This window comes from Heloderma suspectum, chromosome 8 (genome assembly GCF_057233095.1).
Source record: "Heloderma suspectum isolate Gila_16-S chromosome 8, 16-S_ref, whole genome shotgun sequence".
Classification (NCBI taxonomy): domain Eukaryota; kingdom Metazoa; phylum Chordata; class Lepidosauria; order Squamata; family Helodermatidae; genus Heloderma; species Heloderma suspectum.
This window is the reverse complement of record NC_139465.1, coordinates 36,938,463-36,956,256: the sequence shown is the minus strand read 5'-3', so window position 1 is coordinate 36,956,256 and position 17,794 is coordinate 36,938,463. Positions and strand designations below refer to the sequence as shown.

The window sequence follows — 17,794 nt, the reverse complement described above, 5'->3', positions numbered from 1 at the left end:
TACTACACGCTAGTACAGCTGTTCTTCTAGTATATACATTTGTATTTTATTTTGAACTACTATAGTGATTTATAATGGGTATTTTGCATTGTGTCTATGAGAAGTTCTAAATGATTACTGCCCACTAGTCCTCTGACAGCAACATTTCTCTCTGGCTGTATAGCTGAATATTAGTAACTTTATCAAACCACCTATACAAGAGCTCTACACGATTGCCAGCAAGATAAGATTATTGCATGAAAGCACTAGAGGCCCATGAGTCAAGTTCAGCCCCTAGAGGACTCATCTGCCCCTCCTAGAATAGTCTGATACTCCCCCTGCACTTCCCAAATATGTACTCCAGTTGCTCTCTCCCAAGCTTTGATGCAAGCACAGTATTCTTTAACTCCCTCCTTTCTAAGGTGAACAGCAGCAGGCTCTGTAAGAATTCTTTGCTGATGCACTTCAGCTGCTCACCCCCATGTGAGAATCAAGGAACAGGCAAATGAGTGGTAGTGAGCAGCTGAGGTGCCCAAAGGGAACCTCTGCCAAGGGGGTTAAAAATGAGCGAGTTCAGGAATCCTATACCTGCATCTTGGCTTATGTTGGAATGAAATAACTGGCACAGTCAATGTTGCTCAATTCAAATTTTGACACACGGTGGGCTGAGCAGTGCTAAAAAGTTTATTTTGGCAGTTGTCTTATTAGCAGCTGTCATTAAAACTTCCAAACCAGTTTTTAAACATGAGGAGTTGGATCCAGATTGTCATATTTCGAGTAAACCCAATGAAGTCAATGGAACAGATCAGTCATGACTAATAATGTTACACTGATTTCAGCTGGTCTACTCTTGACTAAATCTGGATCCAGCCCAGAGAGTTTATAAAGATGTTTGGCAGTGGAGCTGTTGAAATGGAGAACATACACCATAGCACGGGGAATCACTGCTTCTACAGACTACTTATTCACACACATATGTTTACAGAATATACTACAATATGGTAATTGCTTACACAATTGTTCTCTGGCTTTGCCACCACTAGAACACTTACCAGAAGGTGCTAGGGACTTCAGTGCTTCTAAAAGATGAGGACTAGAAAACTTGATCATACATCTAAATGGCTCTTTATTATTCAAGATGACCTTTTCTTGTTCACTTCTGAACATTGTTTCAAGCTATAAGCCAAAACAATCAATGGGTATAAAAGAGCCCTTCATAGTGCATAATAAATCAAATCACTTTTATAGTTGGAAGTCCTAAAATGACTTCCCTTCATTTTTGGAGAACACATAGTTATATTCTTGAGTCTTGGCTTACAATATCATGCCACACTCCCTTTTCAAAAGACCTTTAAGCATTTTCTTTAGTTTCAAACATGTAATACAAATAACCCATGTCAACTTCCCCAGAATTTACAATCCCCTTTCAAAGTATCTGGGCTTTTACTATATCGCAATCTGTATATGAGAACACAGTAATTTGCAAGGTAAAAAAGTAATTTAAGTAATTTCATATCAGGCAAAGCATTAATTGGTATACATTCTTAAGGGCGCAATCCTATGGCCATAGGATTTTTCGGTTTCTGGGAACTGAGATTGGAGCCAGCGCTCTGAGCTCAGATCCCAGAACTCCAACTCTTCGCCCCCTTGTAAGAGGCATGGGTCATCCCTTGCTCCACACTCAGGAGAGCAGTGTGGAGCGGCCAAAAAGGGGGCGTTCTTGGGGGCAGGGCGGGGACTGCGGAAGTGCCATTATGATGCTTCCCATGCGCCATCTGGCCTCCGTCTGCCCCCCCCCCCGCTCCGAGGTGCCCCAGTTAGACAGCCAAAATCGGCTGTCTAGCCAGAAATGCAGGGCGTCTGGAGCACAAAGAAGATACCCTATGTGCTCCACCCACCCTGCCCTGGATAGTCAGCCGCCTCCGAGTTTGGAGGTGGCTGACTATTTCCATAGAATTGCGCCTTACATGAGATGTGATTAAAGTTGAAAATGACTAAGTTCAGTATCACTATACTAACACCTGGAGAAATACTTGATCAAAACTTATACCTTGTCCTGTGTGTGTCTAGCATTTTGGCTAGATTTCAATTTGAGGTGGTGTGGTGTGTGTACGTAAAGACAGACAGGAGACAGGGATGCTGTAGTATTTGTATTTTTGCCTGAATCCGTATATAGTGTTTTAAAAGAAAAATATGTCGCCCTAATATAACTTTATTTACACTATGATTGACTTGCAGTTTAGAGTTCATTTTCATAAGCCAGAAATACTTTATTCATACCCTCCAAACTTCATTACTAGCATCGTATTAAGACAAGTGCAAGAAATGACATGTGCAAATGAAAAAAAGGCGAAGGGCGCCCCCCTGTGGCAGACAGGCAACTACGACTAACATCCTATCATTCACAAGCAAAAAACATAGCCGGTGAAGCAATTCTTGTTCTTGTTGCAACTAAGCATACATTCTAATTTACCTACTTGGTATTGCTACTGGCTACAGTGATGGATGCATTAAGCGCTGGAATGATTTCAGCCCCAGAACATGACTGTTTTTGGACTGTAGCCTACTGAGATATGAGAAATGCTTTAAATTCCATGGCCATGGTTCAACATTTCCACTGTGTATAGAATTTTTCTATTCTATATGCTGGGGAATGATCTGCATGCACAATGGGAAATCCCACCGTGTGTGGAATATTTCCCTTAATAAAAGAGAATGGAGAAGGCACTATGCCTAAGGTTTTGGACTGCATCCCTAAAAAGCTACATGTTGAAAAAATGTATAATTAGAGGTGACTCATGCAGAGTGGTAGGCGGCAGTATTGCAACCGAAACTCTCCCCACGACCTGAGTTCATTCCCAGCGGAAGCTGGGTCCCAGGTAGCTGGCTCAGGTCGACTCAGCCTTCCATCCTTCCGAGGTCGGTAAAATGAGGACCCAGCTTGCTGGGGGAAAGGTAGTCACGACTGGGGAAGGCAATGGCAAACCACCCCGCTACAGTCTGCCATGAAAACGCCAGTGAAAGCGGCGTCCCTCTAGGGGTCAGTAATGACCGGGTGCTTGCACAGGAGGAACCTTTCCTTTCCTTTTCATGCAAAACTCAGAAGCTAATCAACACTTTTTCACAAGCGCAATGAGAACTACAAATTGACAGTTGCCTTATCTTTGGGAAGTTATATGGCTGTCACCCATGGAAAAAAAAACTTAAGGGTACAATCCTGTGCACATTTAGACATAAAAAAAGTCCTACAAGTCCCAGTATTCCCCGGCCAGCATGGGGAGCTATAGGACGTTTTTCTGTCTAAATATGCACAGGATTGCACCCTTAGTCAATCAATCATATGGGTTTTCAGGAGCAATCCTATCGGGATAGGCAGCTGCCTCTGAACTCGGAGGCAACCGCCTATCTAATGCAGGGTGGGCACAGTGTGGAGGTGATCTCCTCCTCCATGCTCCAGCTGCCCTGCAGTCATGGCTAAATGGCCTATTTCGGCTGTCTAGCCGTGGGACTTTGGAGCATGGGAGGGAGGCCGGACAACACATGGGAAGCGTTGTACCTGCACTTCCACACTCCCTGCCCCCAGGAATGCCCCCTTTTGCCCCGCTCCACGCTGCTCTTCTGAGCGCAGAGCCCAGGGACAATCCACCCTGCCTACAAGGGGGCTGGTGAGGGGGCAGGGAGGTGGCTTTCCGGGAGCCGATTTCTGAGCATGGGCTCTGAGGTCGATTCCTGAAAACCAAACAATCCTATGGCTGTCTAGCAGCCATAGGATTGCACCCTTAGGCTACAATCCTATGCATACTTATATGGGAGTAAATTTCACTTTACAGTGACTTACTTGCGAGCAAACGTAGAATTTGCATTAGGTGAAACCTGCATATGCTTGCATATGAATAAAATACTTGTTCAAAGGTGAATGCACATCTCATAGCCAGCATGATCTTAGAAGAGGTATTCCTTTCTATATCAGAGAGAAGGGGGAATGCCCTCTCTAAGACGGTGCCTGTCATCTAGCTTTGTAGATTCTGATATTAGAGTAATTAACACATTTTTTTAAAAAAATCTGGTTCATATGAGTAGAGGATCCTTTTTAACTGATGAAGTGTTTTTATAAGTTAATCTAAACAGCTGGCTAAACATTGCAGCCCTAGAAAAAACCATAAGGAATGCAACATACTATACAAAATATATTTTGAAGAATGTACATATAAACTTCTATTGTTTGTACTGCCAAAATATGCTTTAAATCTAGTTTTTACCTTGTATTGTGCAAACTCTAATTTTGGCTGAGGACCATCACCAAAGGCTTCCCTATTAATTCTCTGAATTCTGTCCTTTTCATGTTTATCTTCCTGAATTATCCTTGGATCCACTGGAAAATGCAGAACTATATTAACTCATGTAAAATATTAAATATTATTTTTCAAAGTGACATTCAGAAGTGAAGATAATTCCAATGACATAGAGGCCATGGTGAAACATAGAGTTAAGCATGCATGCTCAGTCCGGTGTCATTCAAGTATGCTGAACTCTGAGTTGCGCTGTAGCCTTACAATCCTTTTACCCAATAATAGTCTAATTAAGCTAGTACCAGAGGAAACTAGAAGCTGGTGAAACAAACATGCTGGGTGCTGCTTGAAGGCATGCTCCTGCATATACTAAACTTCTTGCTGTGCACACAGAGAGGATATGGGCAGCCCAACAAAGATGGCCATGCAATGAGGGTGGTCTCAGTGATGGCCAGAAGTCTTAATATTTAAATAAGCTATTTTGATGTAAAGCTATATATAGCAAGGTAGTATAGATACCACTTTCCAGGGTGCTGTTTTTTTCTTGTAGAGGTCGTGGGTGATGAGTTTGAAAGCTCTGGGAAAGAGGGGAGGAAAAAAAGAATACCAGAACATTAACTTAGTGTATTTTCATCTATAATGAATGACTATTAGAAATAAGTATTTCAAGCTTACGATTAAGGGCACAATCCTATGTATGTTTATACTGAAATCAGTCCTACAACTCCCAGCATCCCCTAGGCAGCTATGTCTAAACATGGCTCTTATTTCTGTCTAAACATGCATAGGATTGTGCCCTAGGTATATTTTAGGAAATATTCTGAAGTATATCCTCTTCTCTTTAAAAGCAATAGGAAGCTAGTGATGATTAATGTTGCAGGAACATGCATTGATTACATACAACTCTCGTTATATTCCTGTTCAGATTATTCCAACTTGTGGAATTCCAAGTTGTGTAGGGAGCATGGGGCTCTACTGCCCCCTGCCCCCAATATCCCCACGTGTGCCAGCCCCCCCCCCCCCCCCCCCGGGGCTCCCAAACACAGAGAGGTGTCTATGTGTGTTCAGCTGAAAAGTATAGATGCCTTCAGACCTTCCCGCTTAATCTGGCAATGCTCGGGAAGTCGGGGACTGTCACACATGGCCCTACACTCTATACACACATTGGAATTCCCTGTTCAGTCATAAAGACTGAACAAAGCCCACTGAATTGCTATTCAGAAATGGAAAGTGAATGTTCAGTGATCACAGTTGCAGCATCGGTACCTTTGGAGGTTAAGTAATAATAGTGCAAAAATTTAAAATTCCAATTTACTATTCAGCTAATGATTAAGAATTGAGGAATGCCTTTAGAAACAAGAAGTTGGGAAACTAATTCTGTCTGGTGGTAAGTTTACCTTACTGAGGTGAGGGCGCAATCCTATGGGAATAGGCGGCCGCCTCCAAACACAGAGGCTACCGCCTATCCAATGCAGGGCAGGAGAAGCATGGAGGGAATCATTCCCTCCGCGCTTCTCCTGCCCTGCATTTGAAGCCAATTTCAGCTCTCTAGCCGCAGGAAGGCCGTGCAGGGGGGGAGGCTGCTGGACGAGAAATAGGATGTGTTGTGCTGGCATTTCTGCCTTCCCTGCCTCAGAACGCCCCCCGGAATGCCCTGACTTGGTTGCTCCATGCTCCTCTTCCAAGTGTGGAGCTCTGAGCTGTTCCGTGCTGCCTGCAAGGTAGCGCGGAAGGGGGGGAAGGTCAGTTCTCTGGGAACTAACCTTGGAGCACGGGCTCTAAGGTCTGTTCCTGGAAACCAACGTATCCTATGCCTGTCTAGCTGCTGACTAGCGGCCATACGATTGTTCCCTGAAAGACTGTTCAGTACTATAGTACTGTAATGTGATCTCTTGGAATAAGCCACTTCCCCACCTGAGAAGTTTAGAGCCAGGCCTAAAACAAAACTCCAAGATTTGGCTTAGAACAGAATAATGAAGTAGCTCACCTGGCTATACCGCTTAAGTAAAATATCTTTAAGGGAATCTAAACAACGGCTTCGGAAGTCCATTTCATGGATGTCATTGTAACTGGCAGCAAGCAACAGGGCCTTCAAATGAAAATGTTTTATAAATGACACTGAAACACTATAATAATTTCATATTTAAGTATATTTAAATTCCCAGATCATATAATTCTGCAAAAGATCAGAGAACCAAACATCCACTGTCATTCATTCTTGGTACAACTAAATTTAGGAATTACCTTCAAGATGACAGAATGTAAATCTTTAAGAAGGAAAGTATATTTACCTGAAAAATCAAAGGTATGCAGCTCCTATTCTTGGAGTTGGATATGAAGACATAAGGAGTCTGTGAGTGGTAAACAACATAGGTTGGCTTATATTGGTTTGGTTTTGTATACTGTGTTCCCCAAGCAATTCGAATCCATATTGCATTGTCTTCATATTCTTTAAAGCTGACAGTTACCTGATTTAAAGGTAAGGAAAAATTTACATTGCAGTGTAGGTAGCAGAGTTAGGCACCCAAAGCAGTGAGCTCACCATAGTTAAAAGATTGTGTAGAGGGATAGACATAGTTATTTCTTATATGTGAATTGCAATGGAAACAAAGATCGCAAACTACTTCAAAACGTTTGTTTCTACTGCTTATAAAAGGAGTTGTACGCCCTGAAGCATGTGATCACTTTTCAGAAGATACAATTTCCCCCCTTGTAATTTCAAATTGCTTTACATTTACATTATTTTAATACAGCAGGATGATAAGTAAAACCTCTGTTTATTCTTACATTTTTCAGAGCTGACTGAAGACTTTTTTTAAATTTCTTTTTGAAATCCACCAAGTCAAAAAAGTAATTTTCATCACCTGCCAATAAAATACAACCTATTAAATTATACTTTATTCCAGACATAACTTCTATACCTTATTTCAATTAGGTCAAAAGCGACACAGTAGTTTTATACTGATGGCTGTGTATTTATTTTCATGGCAAATACCATTTATTATGGGAGGGAAGAATGTGTACCTTTAACTATAAACTTCAGTTAACACACAATACCGTAGTCTAGATATATTATAACATTTTATTTATCCTTCATTTGTATTATCTCAACAATCAGCACAGTTCATACATCAATAATTTGAGCTTTTCAAAAGAATTAAATGTTTGGAAAGAAAAAAAGCCCAAGACTTTGGGATTTTACAGCAAGTTGCATGTTTTGTAAGATGGTTGATACAGTTATCTACTTTACAGTGCCACTGTTAGGATACGCAAAATAAAGCTATAGAATACTGAACATGGACAATGTTATAACACATAATGATCACTCCTTTAATATTTCATTTAATATCAAATGTGACTGGTGGTTAAGATGCAAATTAGATATTTCTAGCTCCTAAAGATTATGTACTTTTGTAAGAAGAAATGTGATTTCTACAGCTACGAGGAAACTATATATTGTAAGCAGAAGTCAAGACAAATGTAGGGAACACATACTATCACATAAACATGAGAAAATACATTTTAATATATTCAGATGTATAGGAATGGGCACTTCAGTTAGTTACGTTTTCAGAGAACAATGAACCCTTCCTTACCTTCTTCTCTAGTCATCTGGTAAACAGTCCAAAGCTTTTTGTCCCTATATGTGTAGTTATCTGAGGGAAAATGTCTGATTAGTAGCACTGAAGCAAACAGAGTGCTTGTTAACACAACCAAGACTCTGAGGTTATTGTCATGAGCTAGCAACTCCTGTCTATACAATCAAGGAATTCTAGGAAATTTCAGCTGTAATACCTTGTTGATTAGTTAACAGCTTTGCTATTAATTACACAAAGGAAGTTCATCGTCTTACTGGGAGCTGATTTCTATTCTCTAACCCCTGTAGAACAATCCAAAACCCTTCACAGACAATCAGGTTCTAAAATAGGTTCTATAACAATGCTGGTGTCGACCTGCAGTGAAAGAGCTTCACAGGACTGGAGCATGTGTTTTCAGATGGCATGAGATCAGGGTTGGTTTTTTTGGAGGGGGGATGTAGGGGGGAGAAAGGGGCTGAGAAACCAGTGCATTTCTGAAAGACCTTCTCAACCAGCAAAATGGCTGTGGCCCTCTTTCATTCCAGAATATGCAAAAAAATAGCAACATTGTAGGTTATACCACAGATAACATTCTTCTCACTGTTTACTTTCCTAAGAACTCAAATGATCAGATTTGTATCACATCCTGATTACATTTGCATAGGGCCACTTATGACCAAATGAAGTTGCTTTAGGAGCAAAATTGAGCCTGCAAGTGATCATCAAGTATAACCCCACCCCATGCAAACAATTATTATTTCTAAAAACAAATATTTACACAATTATTACAAAATAAGAGAGGCAGGGAAATATAAGCTCCTGATCATGCCATTGGTTGGGATTCTTTCAGTCTCTGATGCAATCTTTGAAAAAATAAACAAGAAATTATCTTAGGATAAAGGGTATTTATCCTAAGATAACCAATAATTTAACAGGCCCTCATTTATAACAGAGCTTTCCCAGGGTCAATATAAATAGCTATCTGGGACCACACCAAAATACTATTAAGACTCTTCAAAGCAATTCAAATCTTCTGAGTGTGACAAACATTCAAACAAGCATTTAATTAGTGAGCTATTCTAAATGCAAATCAGCAGTACTATAATTCTAAGCACACTTATGTGGGAGTAAGCCTAGCTGAGTAGTGAAACTTTCTTCTGAATGAAGACAGGGCTGGAAAGAGCATCCCTTTTCTTATCTGTTAAGAACTTAATCAAGGGTGGACGTATACCATGTTCTCTATAGAAATTAAATCTTTGCCTTGTAGTAACTACTTTAATTTTGGATTGTTCACTTGTTACATATGATTACTGGCTATGGGTTGCTGAAGTCTATTCCTTCCCTTGTCAAGATGGCACAGACAACTGGGCTAAGCACCATGGTGTAACAAAAATAATAGATTAAGGAAAAATGGAAATGATCCACTATCTCAGGAGCCCACAACCTTTTGGGGCCAGTGGCATTTAGAAGGAGTGTCATGGGTGCTCAATTTGGAATTTAGAAGGAGTGTCACAGGTGCTCAAACAAAATGGCTGCTGGGGGGAGGGGCTTGCCCATTCATACAATGGCTGCCATGGTGGGTACAGCCAGTTACAAAACACTCTTTTCTCAAAAGGCACTAGTGAGACTAAAAAGTAACTTGCCCAAGAACTGAAGTCCAAGGTTAGGTACAATAAAATCTGAGCTTCGAAAACAAAACCCACTCTTTTGTACCCAAATAAAGGTAGTGCTGGATGGTACCACTTCAGTTTATGGCATTCCAGCCACCCAGTTAATTTATTCATTTTGTAATCTTAAGAAATAAAATAAAAATCAGGAGGGGCAGGGAGCCTGCCAGGTGCCAAGAGAGGTATAAGATATTGGAGATGCCACTACCTCATATTACTTAAAAAGTGAAACTAGACTTGTTTTGCCTTTTATGTAAAATTATGTGATGGACAAGACAAATATTAATCTCATCAAAAGGAAATGCTAAAAGCTTATCTGAAATGTAAGTTGTTTCTTCTAAATAAAAAGTCGTCTTTACAGAAACGAATTACAGTATATAAAACCAGCACTTTACTTACAAATTATGTCTAGATCTGCTGCATGCTTGATAGTTGCACAGTTTTCCTTCAAGACAATATGAATAACTCATGAGCAAGGTTACACTTTTTATACAATACGTTCATTCATGTAAAACAAAATTGTGTTTTTGTTCATCCCCAGCCAGGCCCTCCACGCCCACTGACGTCATCTCACTGGGCATTTTGCCTTTCTTCATACTGGGAGAGGCATGGCGAAAGGGATTCTGCTTGCCAGGAGGAGCATCCCAGCATCAGCTGAGTCTGTAGCTTGGGGTGGTGCACACCACACGAAGCCATCTGGCTAGCACTGGGAAGAGCAGCTAGTCTAGCTACCAGCTCTTGCTTTTTGAAAGTTCTGACCTTTCTGTTTCTCTGACTAAAGTCACATGCAAAGACACAAGCTGGATAGGACTGTTGTTCTCCTGCTCTTATGTAGTGGTGGAGCTGGGCCAAGGAAGGAAGAGGGGTTAGCTCAGACAGAAGGATATATAGGGTGGATAAGAAAAGATGATTTTTAAAACACACACATTGGATTTTTATAAAATTTAAACTGGAATGTTTGATTTTTTAAAAATAATGTAAATACTAACTCTCTTAATAACTAGATTACCATTAATCAATCTGGATACATGCCTGTTAGCTGTAAAGTTAATCTCTAAACTGAATCAACACCTCTACCAGATACATTGGAAAGGAAGAATTAATCTGATCATTTCTCAAATATGAATATTTACACTCTACCTACCAAACATAGGCTTTTCATTTTCACCTGATGAAAATAAACTTCTAGTCTGCCTAGTAATTATTAAACCTTGCTTCAACATATCAGTCATGAGCATTTCATTTTTCTTTGCTACTTTATTTTTCTGAGGCTGATGGTGGGTCAAGACAGAGTGAAGCAGAAAGGAACAACACTGTAATGAGAACAAAACCCAAAATTGTCCAGTGTGCATCTTCCTCTATTCCCATACATAGGTTGCAATCCTATAACCCCTTGCCTGGGTTTAAGACCCACTGAACTCAATGGAACTTATTTCTAATTAGACATGTATAGGATTGTGCTTTTGGCCTCAAACTGTAACGGGTCCTGGTCGTAAGAAAGACCCTATAGGGGAATATTTTAAAGTTACTCTCTCTATAGGTAAAAAAGGAAAGGATACAAAATATATACAGTGAGACCAAGCGATACAAAACGTGCTTGTAAGAAGGAAACTCTATTGAATTGTAAATTAACATGCTTGATCAGGAAATATATGAAAAAGTTTCAATAGAAAATGTGATTTAAATCGACCTTTTTTGCTGATTTAAATCATTGGTTTAACCCGGTTTGATTAAATCAATCCACCCTGTTCCTTGTGGGCCATGTCCAGTCCTATTTTCTGCATAATTAGCCTTGCAAAGATTTAATAGTAATTAAGATTACAAACTATTTGGGTAACATATTATTGCATGTGGACCAATTCCCCGAGTGGTGAGAAGCTTCAGAGGCAATGCAAGCCAGGTTTCAATTTCCTTTGGAGGAGTGTGCGCTAGAGACATATGGTGGTTTTGTAATATTTGTTTGATTTACAAATATAGAGATAAAGAATAGATGGGAGGCAGTGACGTGGGGTAGAAAATTTTCCAGCTTTATTTTTCTGTACAAAATTTTCCAACTTGGTAACAATGAATTGATGCCAATTGCAAGTACAATATTAGGCAAGCTCAGTTGTTCCAAAGTTGAAATTAATTTTTTCAGCTGATTATCCCTACCAAGTATGTGAGAGAATACATAAATGTCACTGAAATTAAAGGGGCACGGGAATGACCCTCTATTTCAGGTATAAGCCTCAAAATTCTACTGCTTATAAAAATGACACCTGTAGATCTAATAACTTGAAACCTGGCATCCATAATTTACCTGACGAGTTGCCACAGATACATCAAGTTAAAAAGTGCTGAAAATTGACACATTTGTACTTTTTACTCAAGCTGCAGCTCTGCATATCATATATTTCTTTTAAATTCTGGGGAAAACTACTGATGTACTTTATTCAGGCTTGTTGAAGTGGTGTGCTTTTCATTAGTTTGGTGAAATTCTGAGAAGCGGTTTTAAAATTATCAAGGCTTTTCTGCCCCATGAAAGCCTACCAAGGCAGCAACTGCTGGCAAAATTATGTCAGGCACCCTGTTTCTGAAGCTAGAATGCTGCCAGTGTTTTGAATTCCACTGTTCCTGTCAGCATTCTGACAGCGGGGGAGCAGTAGCAGGGAACTGTCAACTGAGATAAGAGTGAGGTAATTTTGAAGGCTGAGGGAATCACTCTCACCAATGGAAGAGCTGGAGGAAAAGGAAAAGGCTACTCTGAAATTCTATGCAGGCTTGCTCAGAAGTAAGCTATTCTGAACATACAGGGACATATCTATGCATTTGTCCACATCTACTCAGTTAATGACTTGTTTGCTAAGACTCTCCACTCTTTTCCCTAGTAATCCTGATACAGATCACTGGGTTATGTGCAGGCATGTGCACATGTGTGTGTGTGTGCCCACATATGGCTCTTCACGCCAAAAATGTGGGGGTAAGGGAGTGACCTCCACTGAAGACAGGAAAAATTTCTGTAGCAAGGAACCATCAAACAATTTGCTCCCATAAAAAGCCATCAACTGACCTTTAAGGATGATTAAGTAGTACTCTAACAAAAGGAATCGAGAGGGCCAGCTGTAACTGTATCACTTATAAACTTACCTATTTTACTACATTAAGAGAGCAATCCTATGGCTCCTAGACAAGGTCTAGGGGGCCACAGGATACTTCGGATTCCTAGATCTGAGGTCAGAAACAGGGGTCCGAGCTCCATAACTCCTCCTTCCTCACAGCCAGCGCAGAGACAACCACACTGGCAACCTTTGACAGAAAGGGGGTGTACCGGTGAGAGGGGAGGGGACTAGGGAAGTGGCGATACAAGCTATCCTCAGCCTCCTTCCCTCCCCGACACCTCAGCTAGATGGGCGAAAACACCCATCTGGCTGAAATACAGAGTGGGGGGAGCATGTAGGCAAAGATTACCTCCGCGCTCCTCCCACTCTGCATAGGATTTCTGTAAGCCTCCAAGTTTGGAAGCTGATAAGAATCCCAGTAGGATTGCACCCTAAACATTTTAGGAACTGTTACAATAGGAGTAAGACTGAAGTAAATGGCTGAGTTTGCAGGTCACAATAACCCAGTTTTTTTTTTTTTTAAACTGGGTTATTGTGAACACGTCATTGTGTTAGTGCATGCTGCCTGATCATTCCCACTTACCAACGTTTGCATGCGCCATGATGTGTAAGTCAGTAACTCTGGCTTGTCTCTCTCCCAACAAGCCAGAGTTGGAACCCATGGACTGTCCTGGGTTGTTTAGCTGTTCCCACTTGCAAGTGGGAACAATCTGGAAACATGCACTAGTATGCTGACATGTTCACAATAACCCAGAATTTTAAATAATTCTGGGGTATTGTGATGTGTGAACTGGACCAATATAGTCCCCCTTTAAATGAAGGGATGAATGGGGTTCCTATCAGGTCATATTAAGAGCAGTCTTAAAATACAGGCTCCCATAAAAAGCCATCAACTGACCTTTTATATTTTATAGTACTATGATTCCCACCAGCATTTTATACCTTTATTATAATACATATCAATAAATGAGTCCATGACACAAAAGTAAGTTTTATGAACTGTATCCTAAGATATGAAACCAAAACATTTGTACAAGTTTCACAAGGCACTTTCCAAATTTTGTTCTCACCTCACAGAGTTGAACTACTTCTTGGGACACATTTTCCTTTAACTGATGAATGTTTAAAGACTGAAGCTGGGTCTCGGACAGAAACCCCCATGTGGCCAGCATTTTTCCTGTTTCTGAACGTGGGATTCGCAGTACAGTTCTCCTAATGTATTCAGCTACTGTCTCATCCATAATGAAGACCCTTCAAAATAAAATAGGGATTTTGTCCTTCAAAGTACTGCATCTCACAATACATTTTGTAGTCATGTATAGTGTGCAGCAGCTGCGAAAAAGTTAAATTCAATGTTAAGAATTAGTAGGAAAATAATTCAAAACAAATGGCAAGGATTGTAATGCAACTGTATATACATTGCATCCACATCTGGAATACTGGCTACATTGAAACATCAGAAGAAGCCAGAATTCTGACATAGTGAAGGAGCCAATGGGTTGGTGCACACTGCTCAATCGCTGTCACTTCGCTCCTCCTGCAAGTGGGAGCAACTTAACAAACCATGGATTTTCTGTCTGTGGTTTGCTTATACTGATGTGTTAACCCGGAACTCTAGCTTGTCTTTCCCTAGACAAGCCAGAGTCATACGCTATGATTTGTTCTTGGCTTACGATTCTGGCTTGTTTAGGGAGGAACAAATCAGAGCTCCCAGTTTTTACTTCACAATAAAGCAGACAGAAGGACCGTGGAGTGATCAAGCAACATGCATGGTGCCTCGTTCACAATAACTCAGAGTTTCTTTTAGAATTCTGGTTTATTATGATGTGCGAATGTGGCCACTGTGTACAATTCTGGTCAGCTCACCTTAAAACCATATTACAGAGTAGAACAAGCCAATTAAAATAATCATGGGTGGAGAACTTTCTGAACAAAGACAGGCTAAAGCTTTTTTGTTTGTTTAGAAAAGACATTTAAGAGGGTAGGGAGGCAACATGATAGACATTTACAACATTAAGAATGCTATCAAGAGTGGATACAGAGATAAACATTTTTACAATGTTTAGCTATGAGATGCTTTTCTTTCCTCCAAGAAGCTCAAGGCAGCATACGTGGTCTGTTCCCCCATTTTATCCTCACAACAACCTGTGAGGTAGGTTATGCTGAGTGTGACTTGCCCAGGGTCACACACAGCAAGCTTGGTGGGTGAATGAGGACTTGGACCTGGGTCTCCCTAATCTCAGTCTCACCACTCCCTGAACTCTAACCCTTGTTATTTTTGAGAGAACAGGGCATCACAAGCATACAATTCCTATTTTCCTCTGGGCAATGTTAGAAGATATGTCTGAAACATGCAAAAATAACAAAGTGTTTGAGCACATGCAGGAAATACCCTTACCACAAAGCATTAGTTTCTTCAACACTTTACCTCCTTTAACTTCTTTAATACACCACACTGGCTCTTTACTAAAGCAACCTGCTTCAGAATAGGCTATTTGCAGAGAAAATGAGTTTTCATGAATGCCCAATTTTATTAGAATGTCAGATTAGGAGTTGGGAAACACTCAAGCATAAAAAAGGCAAGTATTTCTTAACAACTATACAATCTAAAACTGAATTAAAAAGAAAAAAATGTAAACAGTATACAGCAGGGGTAAACACGTTATTTGGCCCCAAGGGCTGCATGTGATGCTAGCTCTGCGGTCACCCCCCATCCCCACCAGTGATCTTGATACAGATTGCTCTTTCCTCCCTATGGGGGAGTGGAGAACCCCCAATGGAGCTCTCCAAAAACAAGTACTATAGTTGACATTATCCTTAAAATCTTTCTCCTCCATTCTCCTATATTATCCTCAAAGCCACCAGTGAGCAACTGTTATAGCAGTAATTGTTTCTGAGAGCGTTTCCCAATGACTATATTGAAGATTAATTGTTTACTTAGGATGCTAATCTATAAAAGGGGTCTGAAGAGAATTGTTTAGTCTCCTTCCATTTAAAGTTTTGTATAAAAAAATAATTGTTTTAATGCTACTAATCCACCGATGAAGACTTGCACGTTGAAACAAGTTTGGCTTATTTTGTTACAGATTTTAGAGTATCAATCCTACTAGGATTTTTATTATTAGTGTGTTATTATATGCTACTGTTAGATTTTGTAATAAAATATCATCTGTAGGGCTTACATTCTTTTTTTCTTCTTAATTCAGTCTTTAAATCTCCACCCAGCCATGAAGTGTACTGGATGATCTTGGGCTGGCCACTCTCTGCTCAGCCTAACCTACCCCACAGGGCTGTTGTGAAGGCAGAACAGGGGGTGGGCAACCATGAACACAGCCTTGTGCTCCTTGGAGAAAAGGCGCAGATATACGTGTAGATAATTAATACCAAATACTAGGTACGGACAAAAGTGGATGGCAATAATCATTATGCCCCGAGTATAAGCCCAGACCCATCTGGCCAGCCTATGTTGGAAACAGATTGCTGGGTTAAACAGACTTCATCTGGATCCAGCAAAACTATTCTTATGTTTTTATTGAGAAGAGGGCATTTTGTCATTCACACTCGACTTAACAGGATTTGTTTCAAATGGGAAGTGGCATAGGGACATACTAAAACAAATTACAGTACTTGCCCTCAGGGGAAGCATGAATGCCCATAGGGAAACACAGGCTTCTTCCTACCTCTGGAAGATCCTAAATGGCCATAGGGAAATATATGCTTCTACCTGCCCATAGTGAGATCCTCAATGCATAGGGAAACATAGGCTTCCACCTGCCCATAGGGCGATCCTGAATGCCCATAGAGAAACACAGGCTTCCCTATGGGATCAGGATCGCCCTATGGCAGGTAGAAGCCTATGTTTCCCTATGGGCAAGTAGAGCCCTATGTTTCCCAGTGGGCATTTGGGATCTCCCTATGAGCAGGTGGAAGCCTATGTTTCCCTAAGGGCATTCATACTTTCCCTATGGGCAAGTTCTGTCATTTGTTTTAGTACGTCCAAGTGGCATATAAATATTAATGAGTATATAAACAGAGCATACTGCCTATGGCAGCCTTCCCCAACCTGGTGCCTTCCAGATGTGTTAGGACTGCAACTCCTATAACGCCCCAGCTACTGGCAATGCTGGTTGGGAATTATGGGAGTTGCAATCCCAAGGCATAAGGTTGACAGCCAGTGCGGTGTAGTAGAGTGTTGGACTGGGAGTCAGGAGATCTGGGTTCTAGTCCCCACTCGGCCACGAAGCTCGCTGAGTGACTCTGGGCCAGTCCCTGCCTCTCAGCCTAACCTACCTCACAGGGTTGTTGTGGGGATAAAATGGAGAGGAGAATCATGTAAGCCGCCTTGGGTTCCTTGCAAGAGGAAAAAAAAAAAAAAGGCCGGATACAAATGTAATAATAATAAGGTCGGGGAAGGCTGGTTTATGGGTATACCCAGCGTTTGAATTCCCCACTCGGCCTCAGCCATGAAGCTCTCACTGGGTGACTAGTCACTCTTTCCCAGCCCTATCCTACCTCACAGGGTTGTTGCGAGGATGATACGGGGAGAGCCACGGGCGCCGAACCGAGCTCCTTGGAGAAAGAGAGGGGCAAGCATACAACCAAGCGCGGCGCTGTGCATGTCTACTCGGAAGGAGGTGCTCCCAGGCAGGTGCGCATAGGACTGCGGCCTAAATAAACTGCTCCCGCTCCCCCCTGGGGGAAGACACAATCCGCGTTACTTCAGAGGCCCGTCGCTGAGGCCCCCAGCACGTCTCCCCTCACGCCCAACTCACTTCGGTGGAGGGCTCTGGCCGCACCGACCCCGCACCCGCCTCTTCGGCATCTCGTCCTCCTTTCCCCTCAGTATCCCCGTCGCCTCCCGCCAGCCACCTCGGGCGCCCAACCGCCCGCTCCGCTTCGAATTACCCAATCAGCTGGCGCCTTCTCATCCAGCCGGCCAATCACCGCCGTGGCGCCGCGCTGGCGGCTGCGCAGTGCTTGACCCGCACCGACAAGAGGAAGCGCTCTGCCGCTGCCCTTCCCCAACGAGGCCGAGGCATGCTGGGAGTTGTAGTCCAACGCATCTGACGGGCACTACAGTTGGGGAACGCGGCTCTACCCCCGCTTTTCGCTTCCTTATCAAGTTGTTACCACGTCGCCGTTATTTCTGCGTTCGCGACGGTAGAAAGAAAAGTGGCCGGGGG

The 17,794-nt window shown here is 41.8% G+C and overlaps 1 protein-coding gene across 5 annotated transcripts in view; it reads right to left on the bottom strand.

The window, feature by feature from the left end:
* The window catches only part of CENPN (centromere protein N), a 19,843-nt gene extending 2,049 nt beyond the window's left edge, over positions 1-17,794 (bottom strand). The window contains exons 1-11 of one of the 5 annotated variants that reach the window (XM_084811950.1): positions 17,384-17,483; positions 17,124-17,303; positions 13,682-13,862; positions 9,913-9,958; positions 7,865-7,924; positions 7,056-7,132; positions 6,560-6,736; positions 6,256-6,357; positions 4,788-4,845; positions 4,239-4,351; positions 1,032-1,155 (exon numbers count right to left, since the gene is read on the bottom strand). In XM_084811950.1, the coding sequence (XP_084668076.1) occupies positions 1,032-1,155; positions 4,239-4,351; positions 4,788-4,845; positions 6,256-6,357; positions 6,560-6,736; positions 7,056-7,132; positions 7,865-7,924; positions 9,913-9,958; positions 13,682-13,852 (928 nt within the window). In that variant the 5' untranslated portion in view covers positions 13,853-13,862; positions 17,124-17,303; positions 17,384-17,483. Of the gene's footprint in view, positions 1-1,031; positions 1,156-4,238; positions 4,352-4,787; positions 4,846-6,255; positions 6,358-6,559; positions 6,737-7,055; positions 7,133-7,864; positions 7,925-9,912; positions 9,959-13,681; positions 13,944-17,123; positions 17,304-17,383; positions 17,484-17,516 lie in introns of those variants that run through there. The other 4 variants (XM_084811949.1, XM_084811951.1, XM_084811948.1 and 1 more) reach the window with 4 other exon arrangements.